The sequence below is a fragment of the Larimichthys crocea genome, chromosome XII, assembly GCF_000972845.2.
Source record: "Larimichthys crocea isolate SSNF chromosome XII, L_crocea_2.0, whole genome shotgun sequence".
NCBI lineage: Eukaryota > Metazoa > Chordata > Actinopteri > Sciaenidae > Larimichthys > Larimichthys crocea.
Window position 1 is genome coordinate 15,499,818 of NC_040022.1, and position 17,358 is coordinate 15,517,175.

At 39.5% G+C, this 17,358-nt stretch overlaps 2 protein-coding genes across 2 annotated transcripts; both read right to left on the reverse strand.

Moving 5' to 3' along the window:
- Nucleotides 1-190: 190 nt before the first annotated feature.
- On the reverse strand, nt 191-6,312 carry prpf38b (pre-mRNA processing factor 38B). The gene is made up of 6 exons (XM_010738297.3): nt 5,873-6,312; nt 5,288-5,356; nt 4,932-5,083; nt 3,181-3,241; nt 1,761-1,996; nt 191-1,611 (listed from the first exon to the last, which is right to left on the reverse strand). The coding sequence occupies exons 1-6, from the start codon at nt 6,080-6,082 to the stop codon at nt 951-953; spliced, it is 1,389 nt and encodes a 462-aa protein (XP_010736599.1). The 5' UTR covers nt 6,083-6,312; the 3' UTR covers nt 191-950.
- A 1,388-nt stretch (nt 6,313-7,700) lies between these two features.
- On the reverse strand, nt 7,701-15,710 carry LOC104924832 (protein FAM102B). Its single transcript, XM_010738298.3, has 11 exons — nt 15,410-15,710; nt 13,357-13,477; nt 13,162-13,191; nt 12,516-12,632; nt 12,025-12,071; nt 10,742-10,845; nt 10,405-10,500; nt 10,102-10,309; nt 9,573-9,709; nt 8,902-8,965; nt 7,701-8,649 (listed from the first exon to the last, which is right to left on the reverse strand). The coding sequence occupies exons 1-11, from the start codon at nt 15,553-15,555 to the stop codon at nt 8,607-8,609; spliced, it is 1,113 nt and encodes a 370-aa protein (XP_010736600.3). The 5' UTR covers nt 15,556-15,710; the 3' UTR covers nt 7,701-8,606.
- Nucleotides 15,711-17,358: the final 1,648 nt, after the last annotated feature.

Sequence of the window (17,358 nt, forward strand, 5' to 3'; positions counted from 1 at the left end):
TTTCCAAGTATTTACTTTTTTCTATTTCTGATGTGTATTTAATATAGAAATTATTTTCTACTGCATCATTCTAATAAAACTATCAAAAATATTGTTTGTGTTCTTTTATTTCAACAAAATTATACAATTTCTATACTTGTTTGTTTTTAAAATCACAATTGCATTTTTCTCAAAACAAGAACAATAGAAGTTGTTTGTAAAAGTGTTTTATTAGAAAACAAAATGCAACAGAGCAGTAATCCAAACACAGCACAGGCAGGGCTCAGTGTGTGTGATAAAAATTACCCATTGCAGACTGTCCTTTGAGGTTTAAAACATTCTCAGGCTATCTACACACGATCATTGACGGAGTTGTTTTGTGTCAGCTTGAGCCATTGTTGATGCACACTGCTGCAGCACTGAAATTTGAACTTCAACCGTTCACTCGTGACCCCTCGAAGCATTTAATCAGAATACAGCTGACTAAAAAGCTTAGATATGAAGAAGTCTAGGACCTGAACCCAGTAATATTTGTCAATTTTTAAAAAAAGTGTTTCAGCTTTTGTACAGACTGAAAATATTCTTTATAAATTATATAAATTATATGAAGATAATGTTGAGTTGGGCAACCCATGCAACTCAGACCACTCATCGTGTGTAGACAGCCTCTGAAACATTATGTACAAACCCACACCTGGGGGCAAATGAACGAACCATAGAAAATTAAAATATCATTTTCGCCACTTTTGAAATTTCAAGTGAAGACTAACAATGGTCTAATGGGGGGAGTGAAAAAAAGGCAGAAAAAACATAAACATAAAGCAACATTACATTGGCCAAAGACGACAACTGTCCAATGTGCTGACATTCCTTCTCTTTAGCACAAGTGACAGACCCGACGACTGGTAAAAAAAAAAAAAAAGGAAGAAAAACACAGGAGTAAGAAGAAGTAATATTGCTGGAGGCGACATTTACTCAGTGCTCTGACTCCTTCTGCGTTCACTATGTTTACTATGGTCATTACTGGACTCTCGCTGATGATGGCTCCTCTCTTTGCTACCACTACGTTTGTGAGAACGCTGATCTCCGTCTCTCTCACGCTCTCTATCTCTGCTGTGGCTGCGCTCCCTTTTCCTGCTCTTTTCCTCTCCTCCACCTTTGTGCCTCCTCTCCCGGCTTCGACTCCGGCTCGACCTTTTGGCCTTCCTCTCTTCTCTGTGCCTCTCCCTGTCGTCTTTATGCCTTCTGTCATCAGTCTCTCCTCTGTTCTTTTTATCCCTGGACCTCTCCCTCTCAGCGCCTCTATCTTTATGGTGCTCCCTGTCCTTCCTCCTGCTCTTATCATCTCCGCCGTCTCTTTCTTTGTCTCTGCGTTCGTTCTTTCGCTCCCGGCTGCCGCGTTCTCGCCGGTCTTGGTTCCTGTCGGCGCTGCGGGACCGCCGTCTCTCCCTGTCCCCTCGGTCCCCTCTGTCCCTATCCCGGTCCCTGCCATCCCTCTCCTTTCTCTGGCGGTCACGCTCCCTCTCCAGCTCTCTGTCAAAGCTGGGGCCGTGGCGGTCTCTCTCGCGGTGGTGGCTCCTGCTCCTTGACCGCTTGGGTGACCTCCGGGGGCTCGGTGTTCGCCTGGGTGTCCTGGAAAAAAAAAAAAGAAGAAAAAAGGTACTATTAGCTTGAAGCAATTGTAACTTTCTGGTTCTTTAAATTTGGATTAATAAGAATTAAATGATAACTGTTGGACCAATAGACCAATCCAATGGACTCGGTCAGTTGTTAAAAGTTACCTGGAGCGACGTCGTTCCCCTTGCCTCCCTGCCTCTGCACTCGCGGCCTCCTCTTCCTGCGGCTCCTTCTGAGCGACCTTCCTCGGCCTAGCCTTCATCTGCTGGTCAATAATCTTCTGCACAGGCACTGGGATACGAGGGAACAGAGTGGAGAACCACTCCAGTTTGGTCAGGAAGGAGCGCAGCATCTCTCCAACGGTCATCACGCAGCCGCCTCCGGCCTTCACGTCGAGTTCCTAGAATCAAAAGGTGGGAAAGAGCCCCGAGAAAAACTCAGTTAGCACACACGGGTAGGATGCAGTTAATTCAGATCACTCTCTTTCCTCAAATCAAAAAGCAATTTGTGATGACCAAGTACTGAACCTTCACCTCTGTTCATCTAGCTTAATCTCTCAATCAAATGTGTCTGCCTTTACTTTTTATTAGTCTAAATAGAGGAAACAAAAATATCACAAAAGGTTTGCCTCATCTAAGCTGTCTGGCAGTTTCTGGAGTCTGTATTTACAATGTGAGCTTTAATAATCAAGCAAATCCACTCCCCTTTCCTTCACACCGTCTGTTTATGACAGCGTCCTCAAAACGTGGTTGGCTCTGCTGTGTACAGAGCAGAAATGGAGGAAAGGGGGGAACAGTGTCTGAAAACATCCTCATCGAGTCAGGACAAAGAGAGAGAAACCTCGGCTTCTCGCAGAACTCTTGAGGAGCATAAAAAGCGCCCACAGTGTAAGCACAGACCGGAGCAGATTACTAAATGCACACGAGTTGAAGAGTTGTTATCTTTATATGGTAGAGAACAGCTGCTTTGCACTCACACACGCAAACCAACAGTGCTGAGATACAATATCCAATTCACCTGCTGCACAATGGGCATCTAAAGAAAAAAACAGGGGAATTAACCAGTTGGGTATGATTTCATATGATCAATTCAAATGTAATGCAATAAAAACATCAAAGGAGGCCTGGTTGCACAGCCTGGGATCCAATTATATTTGAATTAAATATAGAGAGAACACAACACAATAGAGTTATGCAACAGTTCATGTGTTTGTCCATCTGTGTGGAGTGTGTATCCCCGTGAATGCTCCAATTGTTATTTATCCCAAATTTAGTTTTGTGCAACAAGTCCTAATAAAAGCTTGTTAAAAAAAACAACAGGCATGCCTTAATATTACATTGACTAAAATATTTACTCAGCATTATACATGGTACTTACCCTGACAAAAATAAATAAATCAGCGGCAGAGCAGTACACAAGTAACCTAGCTAAAAAAAAAAAAACTGGGCACAATTAAGCCAAATGAAGGCAAAGGTGAAAAATCAGCTATGAGCATCACAACGGGGGGAGAAACGGACATGTGTTGTGCGACTGTGTATTGAATAGAGAGAAAGAAACATCAAATTATTACCCGAGGTGACATACCTCCTCATCATCCAGGAAGCCGTCGTACCATTCTATCAAATCTGCTGGAGGCTGAGTGTATCTGAGGCAGAACAAACGGAGAGCACAGTATTGGAAATCAGGAAATCACACTGCAATGGTGCACAGGTTTGTGCTACCAGATGACATTCAGCCAGTCTGTTTTCAGGTCGGCCTTGACCGAGATTAAGGAGTCGAGCACACACACACACACCATGCAGGCTCATGGGAAACACATAAGACAATATTACGTTTGCGTGGCGCTCAGAACACGGACATATGATTATAAGAAAGTACAGGGTGGTTGGGTCCAGATCTGGTGATTTCACTATGTAAACAGTGATGTAAGAGCGATGTAAGAATGGGTATAAAAGGTTGTGAAAAGGAAAAGTAAAGGACGTTCGGATTTGCAAGCAGCTGTCTCCATGTTGTTATTTCATTAAGTTTTGGAAGTTTTCTCCACAACATAATGAAATCAACATGTTGCGGTGACCCTTCATAAACTGATTTTTCCACACATGAGGGGATAATGTGGGAAATGATTCAAGCAAAACTTCTGTGTTAAATGTTTTCATGCATATTACAACATCTATCAGCATTTATGAAATTATTTTGAAATGTAAAGAAGACCTTAAAATTGTATTTTGGTAAAATGTTCGCTCTGAAAAGGGCAAGTAATTCAACATTTAAAATGATACTTTTAAATGTTGATTAATTATAAAACGGATAGTTCTGGTCTTCTGTGTCACTTTCAAAGCTGCTGCAAAATACTCTTTAAACACACACCAGTGGCCGCATTACATCGATTTTAATATGCCAAACAAATTGTTGCAAAATGTCAGATCTCGTTATTAATAACTGGGTGGTGTGTGGTGTGAATGAGTGGCTGAAACAGACGAACTCGATTGGACAAGGAACATAAATAAGAAAGGAAACACTATAATTAATGACTGAGAAAGCGAAGAGCTGGAAGAAAAAAAAAAAACAACAACACGAAGCTGGGGTCGGTAAATTTGCAAAAAAATATGCAAAGCTGTCATTCAACGAATGTATAAAATAAATAAAAAAACCTCCATGAAGATGCCAATGAAAGAAACAAAGAGTCTGTGAGGAGTAACGTTCGAGCTGCCAGGGAACCTGTGGTGTTTGGGCGCTTTGTCGGAGAAATACCTCTCTGTCTTTTATCTCCATCCAAAGCGCACAAACTACACCGACCATCTGTGTGCTAAGTTAACGATGTAATTTTAGCAAGCTTGCAGTCTGCACTAACCACCACTGTACAAAAACTCACTGGTGATGGCCTCGAGGCAGGAGAAAATGATGTCAGTGATGGGGCCCAAATGTGACACATGCCTGCAATCTTACTGACACCCAAAGCACAAGAGAGGAAGCTGGAGCGATATTTTTACGTCTGGCACAGCACAATTAAAAACACAGCTGTCCGGAACATAACTGAACACTACTACAACAATTATCTAGACAAACGTTAATAATAACTCCAATCTATAAGCGTACTTTCCTCTATACCGGAGTTCAGCTGAATAACTAGATTTCTTGACGGCATCATTAATTATCAATAAAATATTGCTTTATTTAGTGTGTTATTGTGAAACCATGAAGCTAAGGGTTAGGTGAAGTGGAAAGGTTTATTGCTGAAGAAATAAAGAATCTTTGCAAGTCTGGAAGAAATTCTACAAATGGCATTTTATATAAATATATATGAGTCCAATTTCATAGTCTCAAAAATATCATACCTTATGTACATGAAGCCAAGTGCTCTGATGTATGGAGAGTCCGTGTGGGTGATCAAACCCATCAGTTGTTTGCGTGTCAGCTTCAGAGTAAACAGTTTGTATAGAAGACAGAAAGCAGTGGACACAATACCGCCAGTCCCAACTCCACGCACCTAAAAACAAACAAAAAAGATGAAGATGTATTGTAAATCACATCCCTGCACATTGTTATTCAAGGGGACTCCTTTGACAAGAACACTAAAGTAGTTAAGTAAGCAATAAGTCAAGTACCAATGAATGTAAAGAAAATGACAACAGCATGGGAGACATAGAGGGGGGGAGATGGGGAATACAAAAAGCACGTACTTCTCACTTACCCCTCCGCACATTCCAGTCTGGCCCGCGGTCTTTCTGCTTCCTTTCTCCCAGGGCTCAACGTGAGTCACCTGCAGCCACACAGAGTAACACTGAGTTAGTTAAACACACACACCTGCCCTCTCCAGCTCCCTGATGACTTACATTACAGACTTCATGAGACTATGAGGGACATTTGTCATCCAAGTTAACAGCTTAGCTGGCTCCACAACAATCCCCAGCTGTCCCGTCCCTTTTAGGTTACGACCTGATGTTACAGTAACAGTAATATTATATTATAATATTATTATATTATAATATTACAGCTAACAAAGCGTGTAAAGCGACTAACGCCACCTAAACGCCACTTAGCTTAGCTTAGACGCTAGGTGGCTCGCTAACTTCAGCTACCCGTATAAAAACACGTTTAATTCCACAAACTAAGCAGATATTATTTCAGAGTCTTGAAGTTAAGTCGGTTAAAAGTGGCGCTCTCTGTCACAGCCTCTCCCCCCCTCTCTTGTTCTCGTTGTTTGAGGACCGCAGTACATCGCTGCCGCTAGCTCGGCGGCTAGCATGCGGTTTAGCTTCGTCCGCTAATCTTTTACCTTGAAATAGATCTCGTCCACGACTTCGTGGTAGGTCTTCAGTTCGTAAAGCTGAACTTTAAAATACGGCGAAGACAGCACGTTTGTGAGAATCATTGGGTTGAGGTTCATAGTCTTTTCGTTGCCCCACAGGGGCAATACGTTTCCATGTTTCCCCGGCGCAGGCTTGCTAACGGCCTGTGCTGGTAGCTGGTTCCCGACGTTAGCCATGCTAGCTGAGCTTAGTTTACAGTTAGCGGACTTCCGCTTACAGATCCATCAAGGTTGGATAGTGAAATGTCGACCGGTAACGATTTCTCCCGTTCAGTCGTTGTTGATCTGCGGTTAAATTGACGATAACAACTTCCCGCCCGTCGTTGTAGCTGAAGCGGTGCTGTTTCGAGGTGGAACCGGAACTGTAACGTTAGTGGTGCAGTGTGAACCGCTGCTGTGAAGTTACACCGCGTCCACGACGGGGCTGTTTTCAAAATAAAAGCATGTAGATTTATTCATCCCAACACGGGGAAATGTATTTGTTACAGCAGCAGAGGAAAGTGTAGCATACACTACAGAATTAGAAAAAAAAAGTAGAAAAGGAATAAAATAAAATAAAATAAAATAAACAGACAGAAATATCCATAACCTACACAATAAACACGAAAAACAACCAACCTTCAAAACAGACAAGTACTGAGGATAAAAGTGACATGATATATAAAAAGAGTATTGTAATGTAAAGTGGCCATAGTGTAAGAAATATTGCAAAGAAAGTGGCCATGGTACAAATAATAATATTATAGCAAGAGTAGTGACCATAATATAAATAATATTACAAACGTAAGTGACCATGATATAAGTAATAACTGCAAGGTATAAATGAAATAAAATGTAATCCGCACCAGATAGTTTAAAACGTATTTCACACCGCACAAACAAATATACCTGAGGCTTCTGTACAGAAAAGATTGCATTCTTATACGTTTATATCATGGTCTACTTAAACTCTTTAAACTTAAAAAGCTAAGCTAAGCTTTTTATATTCATGCACTCAATAGACTTTTACGTTGAATACGTTTTCTTAACCGGAAGTGGCATTGTCTAACTTGTTGGCGTTATTTCAGCGTTCATATCTCAAATGCCACTTATCAGTATCACATTTCACAGTAAATCACTTCCCTCTCAGCCTCTGCTTTCTTTTTAACATAAAATTTTGGCATGAACACCCAGGGTTGTAAAATATATTAATAGATTATTTTTTCATTTTTCTATTTTGCTTTCCTTTTTTGTTTTTATTTTATTTTGGAAAATGCATAATTACTTAATGTACAGAACCTCTTGATTGATTATTTTTACACACAATCCTTTCTACATACACGTACATGCATATGTACAGAAGGTTATTAAAGCCAATAGTTTTTGTGGGCCTCAAGAAGACTTTAAGCAAATCATCTTCACCTCTAGGTGATACTTGTATATACACTTATGTATATATCTATCCATAAGCGTCACACATTATATTAAAGTATAGTATAGTAACTATATACAATCGAAACAAGGGAGTTTACAGTCATACAGTTTACAGTCATGCAAAGTCTACTCGAGTGATAAATTTGATCTATTTATTCCTAATTTGGTAGAATTTGTCTTTTTGTCCATTTTTTTTTTTATTCTAAATATTTCCAAATGTATCCCAGATAAACAGTCTCTAAGTTTAATGCTATTTGAGTCTGTTTAATTCAGAGTACGTTTCTTTTTTACCATGTGTATATTTACTCCTTTGGCAAAAAAAACCACAACTGAAATGCAACAAAAAAGTGGGAAAAAAAGTGATTGGGGGTTAACCAGGATGCGCTTTTTTGAATGTGCTTTTTATTTGGCTTTAAATAAAATATTAACATTCTGCCATCTTAAAAACAACATACAGATGGGCTTCATAGAGAGCACTTTTAATACATACATAGCTTACATACCATAGATATTACGTCAGTGGCAGCAAATATACATTTTACTAATATCAGTGATGCATTTACAAAATCAGTGGTAAAAATAAACTCATCGCTTTCAACTTTACATACACCAGTCTCTCTCTCTCTCTCTCTCTCTCTCTCTCTCACACACACACATACACACACACACACATAAGAGATATCATACCGAAGGCACAAAACATAAAAAGTTCATGGTGTTTTGAATGCAGTCATCCTTCACAACCAGGTGAACAGGAGTGTTTGGATTTTATTGCAGTCACTGTCAGTTTTCTATTTGTTTAAATATGTCAGACTTCAAGGAATGGACACAGTCCTTTTCTGCAGCTACTGAGGATACAAATAAAACAATGAAATAAAAATCAACCATACCAAAGTAAAAACATGTTGGACACATTAACACACTTTTTTAAATAACAGGGACATCCCTTAATAGCTCAGATGTCACCATGACGAGTAACCAATATGTGTTGAATTACAGTTTTCATAGAGCACAAGAAGACCAACAGAAATGTAAGTAGTTCACCAGATATTTCAGTCACCAAAATGTTCTGAGAGTGGCCTTCACTTCCACTTTCTTACCACTAGGTGGCTCTCCTGGTCCACAGACACTGCCGGTCAGATGCAGAGCGATTGCATAAGAGAGAAATTATATCTCCTGGAATGAGGCGGGAGCAAGTTCTGATGGCACCTCCACTGCTCAGTCTTGTGTACCCCGCATCAGTGTAATACAGCACCCCTTTTTAGGGCAGCCACATGCTTCCCAAAGCCTAGCGCTTAATCACCACCTGCTCATAGGCTCCAGCTGCGACCCTGAAAGAGAAGGCCACAATATGTTACATGACAGGAAGCAAGGGTAGTTCTCAGATTTGGCCCGAGGCGCATTCTTTTTATATGCCGTGAAACTGAAAGTATCTTAACATGAATTCTTTAGAAACACACGACATGTTGACAAGTGATGTGGTTCACAGACATACTCTGCATTTAGTATATTTAAAATTAATTTGTATCTGTAGTAAATGCCTGGTGTGTGGCAACCACAATCAACAGTTACATCACACCCACCTCGTGTGCTGGCTTCCCAAGGCTGTACTCCCACCAGGACCAACAAACAAGCTAAGCCCCTCCTCTGCAATAGACACACACATAAGCAATAAGGATACTGCCAATCAGTGCACAGTCAGGGGTTGAAAACGGCAAAGGAAAATCGAAAAATAAATGACAATTGGTAGGGAGGCGTTGTAGAAAAGCTGGCGAGGCAGCTGACACAGTAGTTGATAATTGAGGAACCATCAAGAGATGCATTTCCCCACTAAAAATGTTTGCAACTTCAGTTTCAATGAACAGGGAGAGTCTCCATTTCTTAGCATAACAAATGTCCTCTATATGAAGTGTTTGGTTAAGGACAGAGGATTGTAACATGGCAGCCACAATGTGTGCTCAGTTATCAGCGAGGTTAAACTGCCCTTGTGATATTCATAGAAAAGATATGCAACACTAACTCTGTAATCATTAATCAGATAAATCTTAATATTAGGCCGGTAAGTATGTCAAGTGTGGTCCAAACTGATGTCCAGTTGTATGACTTTATAAATCATAAACGTCATCATAAATATTAATCAGCATTTAAAGAAAGTACGTTAAAGATGTTGCATTGCGACACCTCATGGTAATTTGATCTTATCAGGAGGATTCCTATTCAGCCTTCATGAACAGTACGCATTAGTTGTACACACCCTCTGCACTGGAGTCCAAGAAGTCATGGCTGAAATCCTGGCTCTGCATGATTTTCTCTATTACATCGTCAGCATCCACCCTCGTGGCATCGACTCTCTTCAGCTGATTCTCCACTGAGTTCTGCTTCACTGGATGTCTTATGGAGAAACAGAACCAGTGTGAAATATTGCACAAAGATGCTTTGTAGAAAAAGATATAAAAACAAAAGGCTTAAGTAAATGTATTTACTGGAACAGGGGAAGGTTATCAGCTTTGATTAGATTTGTTTATAACAAGGTCATTATACACAAAGGTCAAAACCAGAACAGAAAATATGTTCAAAGGTGACAAGAGAGGAAAATAAAAAACAAGCTACACTTTGATATAACTTTAGTGAAATGTTTTGTCATTTCTGGCCATTATAAAGTCATGCAGCTCCTAATGAGCAACCAATAACAACTATAAAGTCTAATAACTTAGTATTATAGATACATGACGGAGGTTATGTGTGAGTCTCAATTTCAGACACTTTGTAACTATGTGTATTACCTTGGAAATTTAGCAGGGGTAGACAGGTGTTCAGGTACGTGGTGGTAGGTGGCAGAGGTGGGGGGAGTGGTCCTGCTCTCCCTCTCTCCTCTCTCCCCCTGCTGATCACCGGGTTCCAGGATGCTGCCGATGCCCGTGGAGGCAGAACCTCCTGACGCGCTCCGCCGATGGCTCAGATCTGTTAAACTGGAGTGATTTGAGCTGTAACCTACAGGACAGGGGAGAAAAACACTAAAGTTTATGCTTATGATTTGTGTGACTGGTGTGATGGTAATGTTGCTTTTGTGTGTCTGTTTTTCGTACCTGAGATTTTTGACTGTTGACTTGCATAGCTGGGTGTTCGAGAGTGACCGTACGCTACCAGCTCCTCTGGGACTGATACTGACTTTCCTGGAATCTCTAAATGAAAACAAAACACACACAGAGCATAATGTTTAAAGAATGTGTATTAATCTGGATTCACATAGTTTCAGTTTCTTTATGATGCTACTTATTTACATTACTGATGACCTCTTAATAAATTTGGTACTTCACGAAAGATGGTTGTGAAAAAAATAAATGTCTACAACAAAATCTTTGCTTTTGTCAAGAGCAGAGAAGTTAAATTAAAAATGTTGCTATTGTAAGGAACAGTACATACCAGTGAGTGAACGGGATATGTGCATGTCACCTCCCTTTCTGTCCTCAAGGAGACACTCTGCTTCAGCCTGTGGGATTCCCAGAGTCATGGCTGTAGATGGGGGTCTAAAGGGAACACAGGAAACAGTGATGTTAATAAGAACCATGGTGGTGTTATATGGAGTGCTGATGCTTTGTCAACAGCGAGTATATTTCCATAGACACTAAAAATGTGACTCTAGCTTGACTGAAGCCTCTGTGTGTGGGATTGACAATTCTGAATGACTTGTGGAGGTTGAATACAAAAAGACAATAATGCAATAATACATGCCTTGGGACTGACTCATTTTCTATAAACAGGAGCTCATGCCAACTGAATCACAAATCATACACATACTCCTTAGGTTATTAAACTGATGTAATCAAACTGGACCATTAGTTATATTGTTTTACTCAGGAATCTTGCAACTGAAATATTGTTATATTCTGATTTGTTCATCAAACGTGTTACAGTTTAACAACTTCTGGTACAGCAGACATTAACAGGAAACTCGCTGCTACTGAGACACAATGTTAAACACAGGAATTGGGGGTGGAGAGGCAGACAAAGGGTAACAGACACACGGTGAAAAACTGAGCGTCATCTTTCTTGTTGCTATGTTGCAAACCCTACACGTACAATGAGTAACGCTGCGTGGGATGAATGACTAGGCCATCCTTGAGTTTGCACTCCTTGCAGCAGTGGGTGTATTATTACACCAACAGGGCGTTGGGACATGAAAGAATACAGGGAACGACTTGGCGCTGGTTGAAGAAAGCTGACTGTTTGCACATGGTACAGGCTTTGCAGGAGTGTGATGTCAGATCACATGCTTTGTGACAAAGTGCTCTACATACAGCTCTGGACAAAAGAGAAATACAACCTCTGGGCTGAGCTGATCACATTTTAACTTCCCTACTAATGGGGTTAAGTGGGTTAAAGCCTGGGTGAGGTGTTATCAGCTACCAGAGACTGAGATGAGATAAGACCTCAGCTACAAAATAATACTTCCTAACTAAACTCTGTTATATGTCTGTGTATATAAGACATGAGTGTCTTTTCAGTTAAACAACTAACAGGATGTCATGCGAAAGCCTTTCCTCTGTGGTTATGTGCAGACATTTCTGTGTGAGCTACAGACTTTCGTTGCAACCACAAACATAACAATTTATAGTTTAAAAAAAGTCAAAGTGAACTGACATTCAGAAAAATCAGGAGTCAGGAATAAAAATAACAGATAGATGAGGTCAAAATAGGGCTCCTACGTTTTGAAACAGGGGTCTCCAGACATAAGCTGTGTGGTGATGACAACCTGTAACAGGAAAAAGAAGAATGGAAATGTCAGTTTTAGACTGAAAAAGGATGTAATTTTCCTGCATAGTGTGGTTTCATAACGTTGCCATTAACTAAGATTTATAGTAACATTTTGCGAAATGTTAGCCTATTGTAGATCTGTGCCCTGGGAAGAATTGTCATATTTAGAATTCATTCCCACTGCTCAAGCAGGCTCAGACATGTTCTGCATTGACTTTCAGGACATTCAACTTTGTCAAACAGCAAAGTGTCTACTCCCACAAATTGGTGAATTGCTTTAGATAGCAAGAATAGGTTTTCTTTACTAAAATGTATTATATTTGTACAGACATGTTATAAATTATTGGACTGGACTAAACCTTTACCAGTGTGGTAGAGAATCCTAAGGGCATTTCATGTTTAAAGGAGGATTGTAGTGCTATGTGTTAGAACACTGCCACACCTTCAGAATTGAGTTGTCCTGTCTGGTGTTCTTGGTGTCATATCCCTCTAGGAGACACCGTCGTGTAGTGCTGCCTGATCCAGCAAACTCAGACAGGTTCAAGTCAGCAAAGCCCAGCTGCAAAGGGATATAAGAAATCGATTTGAACTATTTGACAGTCCTTTTAAATGGTAAATATCAGATTTGACCAAATATAAATTGTATTGTAACAGTGAGAGTTCAGTTTTCTGTCAGCATTAAGAATCTATTTGTACATGAAGCACCATCCTCTAATGATGTGGTGTCATAAAACATACAGTAGTCTAAGAAGACAGCCAGCCCAGCTCAAGCTTAGTTTTTGGAGACACAGATGGGACCTTCAGTCCCTGAGAAATCAGACAACTGAATTCTTTAACTCATCATTAAAGTTACTGGCTAACAGAGCGTAGGTTTTGATTTACAGATTTTTCAATCAGTAACCAAGGCCGGAAACTAGAAAGAAAACATTTTTAGTCAGCAGATTCATATCACTGAAAGGTCCTCTAAGGGCACTTGGATGCAGACTGTTATCACATAAATTTTATGATAAGGCTACACTAATGGATTTCTGCTACTTTAGTTGCTATGTTTGCAACTAATGCAGATCTACAGATGTTAGAAGTGTTACCTTTGCAAACGTTTTCCCGCCCTTCAATTCCTAAAATGACAAAAACACAAAAATTAATGAGGTTGCATGTTTCATTGTATCACACATTTAAACATTTTGTGACTCTGTGCCGTATTACCATTGCCTACACAAACATTAAAGCCTTAACTGTCTGGACTCAGATGAAGCCTGGTGGCAAAGAAAAATGCACCGTACCTTGCGCACAGACACCCGGCACAAACAGGGGTCTAGCACACCTGTCACAGCGTTGGCGCTCATCTTACACATGAAAGAGAATCTCTTCTTCCAGTGTACACAGTTAGCTTGGACAGACTCCCTGTGAGAGAAGCACATTTAGAAAGAACTACTTATTACAGAAGAAAAACACACAGACACAGTGAATACTAACAGAGATGTCAATCACAAATCTGCCACACAGAGTTGCGCATGTTTGTATTTGTAACTGGACTAGCAGAAGACTGTAGAAAATTATATTTTTAAATTTGTGAAATGAGCTTCTTTTAGACTTTGAACTATCTCCTACAAAGTTGTACTAGATGATGTATTCAACCATTCTTTGCAAACATTTGTTAATTCCAACTGGTCAGTTGAACACTTCAGTCTTACGTTAGGAAAAACAGATGCATTTAACCCAGATATTTATGTGGTTTGGGTCGTCTTAATTCACGGGTTACACTCTCCCTTTCGACCTCATGTACGTCCCTTGACATGAAACTGGTTGGCTATTAATAGTGTGATGCGGCGTAACAATGTGAGGAACTTCAGGATCTGTTAAGCCATATGTAAACGCAGTGGTTAACCCATGAAACAGTGCATAGAGAGTGTGGATGATATTCAATACTGGGTGTCCAAGCATACTGAAGTCTATCTAGCTGAATGTCCTACAGGAAATCTATCATTGTCTATATTGGGGGGATTCAAGGGGAAGATGCAAATTGTAGCCATGGTCATCAACCTGCTATGACCCTGCATGTTGATCTAATTTTTATGATGGGATGCTCACTGTGCCTGTTTTGGGAGAAGACTTTTTACTTTACAGGGTACATGCATTATGGATTGAAAGACAACATTAGGATCTTTTAGGACATCTTTTAAAAGCGATAGTAGTATAAATTGAAATAATATAAAAATAAGAGCATGTATGATACTTGGAAAAAGAGACTAAAGCTGTAGTTGGAGCAGGATAAAATAGTGTGTACAGTGTTTACACTGACTGTTACCATGGCAAAGTAATGAGGGTTAGTGGTTCACTTCAGTGTATCCGTTTTTCCAAAGTGACTCATTCAAACGTTACAAGCAGTTATAATCATAGACCCGAGGGGATTAACCTCGTGTGCTCCTATGCAGCGGAAGAAAATACAGTTTTTGGTTGTCACGGTGTCATGAAGAGAAACAATGAGTAGACATCATGAGTGTACAAACGAAGTCTCCATTATAAAGAGTCTCTGCTGTATTAACTCTCAGGCGTCAGTTTAATTTACCACCGTTTTAAGTCATTAAGGACAAAAATGTCCACTGCTACAAAACTGCTAAAGATACTTTACAAACTAATACATTTTTTACTTTTTTTTTATTTTGCTCAAAACCACAACACATTGAATCATTTTGAGGATGTCGGTTTGATTACTTGACGTCGCTGTTGTTATTTAAAAAAAAAACCCCACAAACAATTAGTTATTTATTAATTAACTATTTTATTATTATTCATAAATAACATGAAGTAATCAAACTGTTTTTATTATAAATCACTTACATTAATATAATTATCATTATTATTATTATTAATCTGAACTGACTGAAATGAACTAAATCTAAGATTTACAGCACCTGTTGCTTAGCAACTGCTTTAACGTTAACGAAAGGCTACAAAAACACATGCTATATAACTGAACTAATTAACGACACAAATCACGTTAAATCACAGCTTCCTGGGTTTTACTTTGTCCCTAAACACAGCGGCAGGTTTTCAACTTTTAAAAAACGTTAAGTTAGTTAATGTACAGCTTAGCTCTGCTGTACCGTGTTAGTTAGTTAGTGAACCTAGCTGTTAGCGAGCTACTGTGCTGTAGCTAAACGTTAACTAACAGCTACACATTAACGTCAAATGCCACGACATGTCGTGGAGACGACAAATGTTTCAACAGGTGTCCAACTCAAACTAAACAAATGGTCAAAAACAAAAGTTTAAATTTAATTATAGCTTCTTCCAACAACTAGTGAACTGTTGCTATAAATAGTAAAAACTTACCGGGTCGACTCTTCGGCAAAGCCTCCATCCAGGAGTCTAACTTTGCAGAATAAGACTCCGTTAACGAAGGGGACCGAGGATAATTCCTCCAGGTTGAAGTCTACTTTGAATTTAAATCTCTTTTTCTTCATGAGAATGAACGACATGATGTATCCAAGACGTGAGAGACTGAGGCACGAACAACGAGCCCTGTCTGAAGTGAAGTAGAGCTGACAGACAGCTGTACACTTTCCCTGCTGCTCTCTCAGCTGTTACTGCTGCTGCTGGTTGTTGTGTGTGTCTGCAGACAGGCACGATTCAAAGTTCAAATCTCTTCCTCTCCACCCACTAAAAAATATAATTCATGACGTGTGGGGAAATTCCACCGTTTGATTGGACACTGCAGTTGCAAAAAAATAGAAATAATGTCCACTCTACCCACTCTACAGTGCTCATGGTGGTATGCTCCACATTTTATTGGCTGAAAACCTTTCCGTATACAACTATGGATCACTTATTAAAATAAAACATTGTAAGGAGAAATACTATTTTCTGTGCATGAGTTAATGCACTGAAGTGACATTTGTTCCAAATAACTGTAAAGGAGAAGTGGGGAAATAAAGAAAGGAGAATTATTTAGCTGACATCTAGCAAAAAGAAGAAATGCAAAATAAGCATATGGCAACACGGGAAAAGTCTGTTCCAGTACTTTTAATTATTACTAATGATTATTACAGATTTGCACAGTCTTGGCTTTCTGTCAATCAGCCTCTTGAGGTAGTAACCTCACTTTCCAACAGTCTTGAAGAAGTTCTCATATATGCTGAGCACTTATTGGCTGCTTTTCATTCACTCTGCAGTCCAGCTCAACCCAAACATCTCAGTTGGGTTCAGTTCAAGTGATTGTGAAGGCCAGGTCATCTGATGCAGCACTCTATCACTCTCCTGCTAAAATAGTTGTTACGTAGACTGGAGGTAGTTCCACTAAGTGCAAACCAGCAAACCAGGGTGTCACAATGCTATGGGGGCAATGCTGGTTAAGTGTACTTGAACTGAAAAAAAATCACCCACAGTTTCACCAGAAAAGTACCCACACAATCACACCTCCTCCTCCATGCTTTAAGGTGGGAACCAAAAATGTAGATACCATCCCTTCACCCACATCTCATATTTAGATTTTCGCGTGAAGCAATTCTTCTTCTCGCTTTTAGTTGTGGTTACTTTGCAGCAATTCGATGAAAGCCTGATTAATGCTCCACACAGTTGATGAAGACGTGTCATCTAATGACACATCTAATATGAGTGCCTTCTTTTCCTTCACTCTGTCCTCATGAGAACCAGTTTCATCAGGGTGTTGGATGTTGTGCAATTGCACTGACACATCCATTGTACTTTTTTCCGAATGACTGACTGAACAATGATTATTGATCAGTCATTATTTTAAGACACAGTGAACGCTGTGTCTTAAAATAATGATGGAGTGTTGTTTCTCTTTACTTAGTTGAGTGTTTTTTGTCATAATATGGATTACTACAGTAGTCGAATAGAGCTATTTACTTTGTGCCAACAATACCTCTGAACAACACAACTGATGGTGTCAGAGGCATTAAGAAGGCAAATTCAACTAATTAACTAATTAAAGAAAAATAAACAAAAACTAATAAGACTGAAATAACACTGTACATATAAAAAATCCTCAGTCTGAAAAGATTTGGAAGTAGAAAGATGGCATTTAAAGTGAACTTGTAGGTGGAAGCTGTTTCCACTGCCAAAGATGATGCCGAAGCCATTCAGCAAGAATATAATCAGAATTTTATATGTCATTTATTTTGCTAAATATTTTTATTTATGTCTAAACAGTGGTTGAAGAAGTATTCAGATCATCTACCTAAGTGAAAGTAGCAGCACCACACTTCGTTTCAATTTCAATCAAAAGTGAAAGTATATTGCATTATATAATTTCCTTAAAA

Coding starts and splice junctions, on each gene's coding strand:
- prpf38b (XM_010738297.3), bottom strand. CDS start 6,082: ATGGCTAACGTCGGGAACCAGCTACCAGCACAGGCCGTTAGCAAGCCT. Junction 5,357..5,872: donor TGGACGAGATCTATTTCAAG/GTAAAAGATTAG, acceptor GTGTGGCTGCAG/GTGACTCACGTTGAGCCCTG. Junction 3,242..4,931: donor CTTGGCTTCATGTACATAAG/GTATGATATTTT, acceptor GTTCTGCCTCAG/ATACACTCAGCCTCCAGCAG.
- LOC104924832 (XM_010738298.3), bottom strand. CDS start 15,555: ATGTCGTTCATTCTCATGAAGAAAAAGAGATTTAAATTCAAAGTAGAC. Junction 13,192..13,356: donor GCCGGGTGTCTGTGCGCAAG/GTACGGTGCATT, acceptor TTGTCATTTTAG/GAATTGAAGGGCGGGAAAAC. Junction 10,846..12,024: donor GGAGACCCCTGTTTCAAAAC/GTAGGAGCCCTA, acceptor TGTTCCCTTTAG/ACCCCCATCTACAGCCATGA.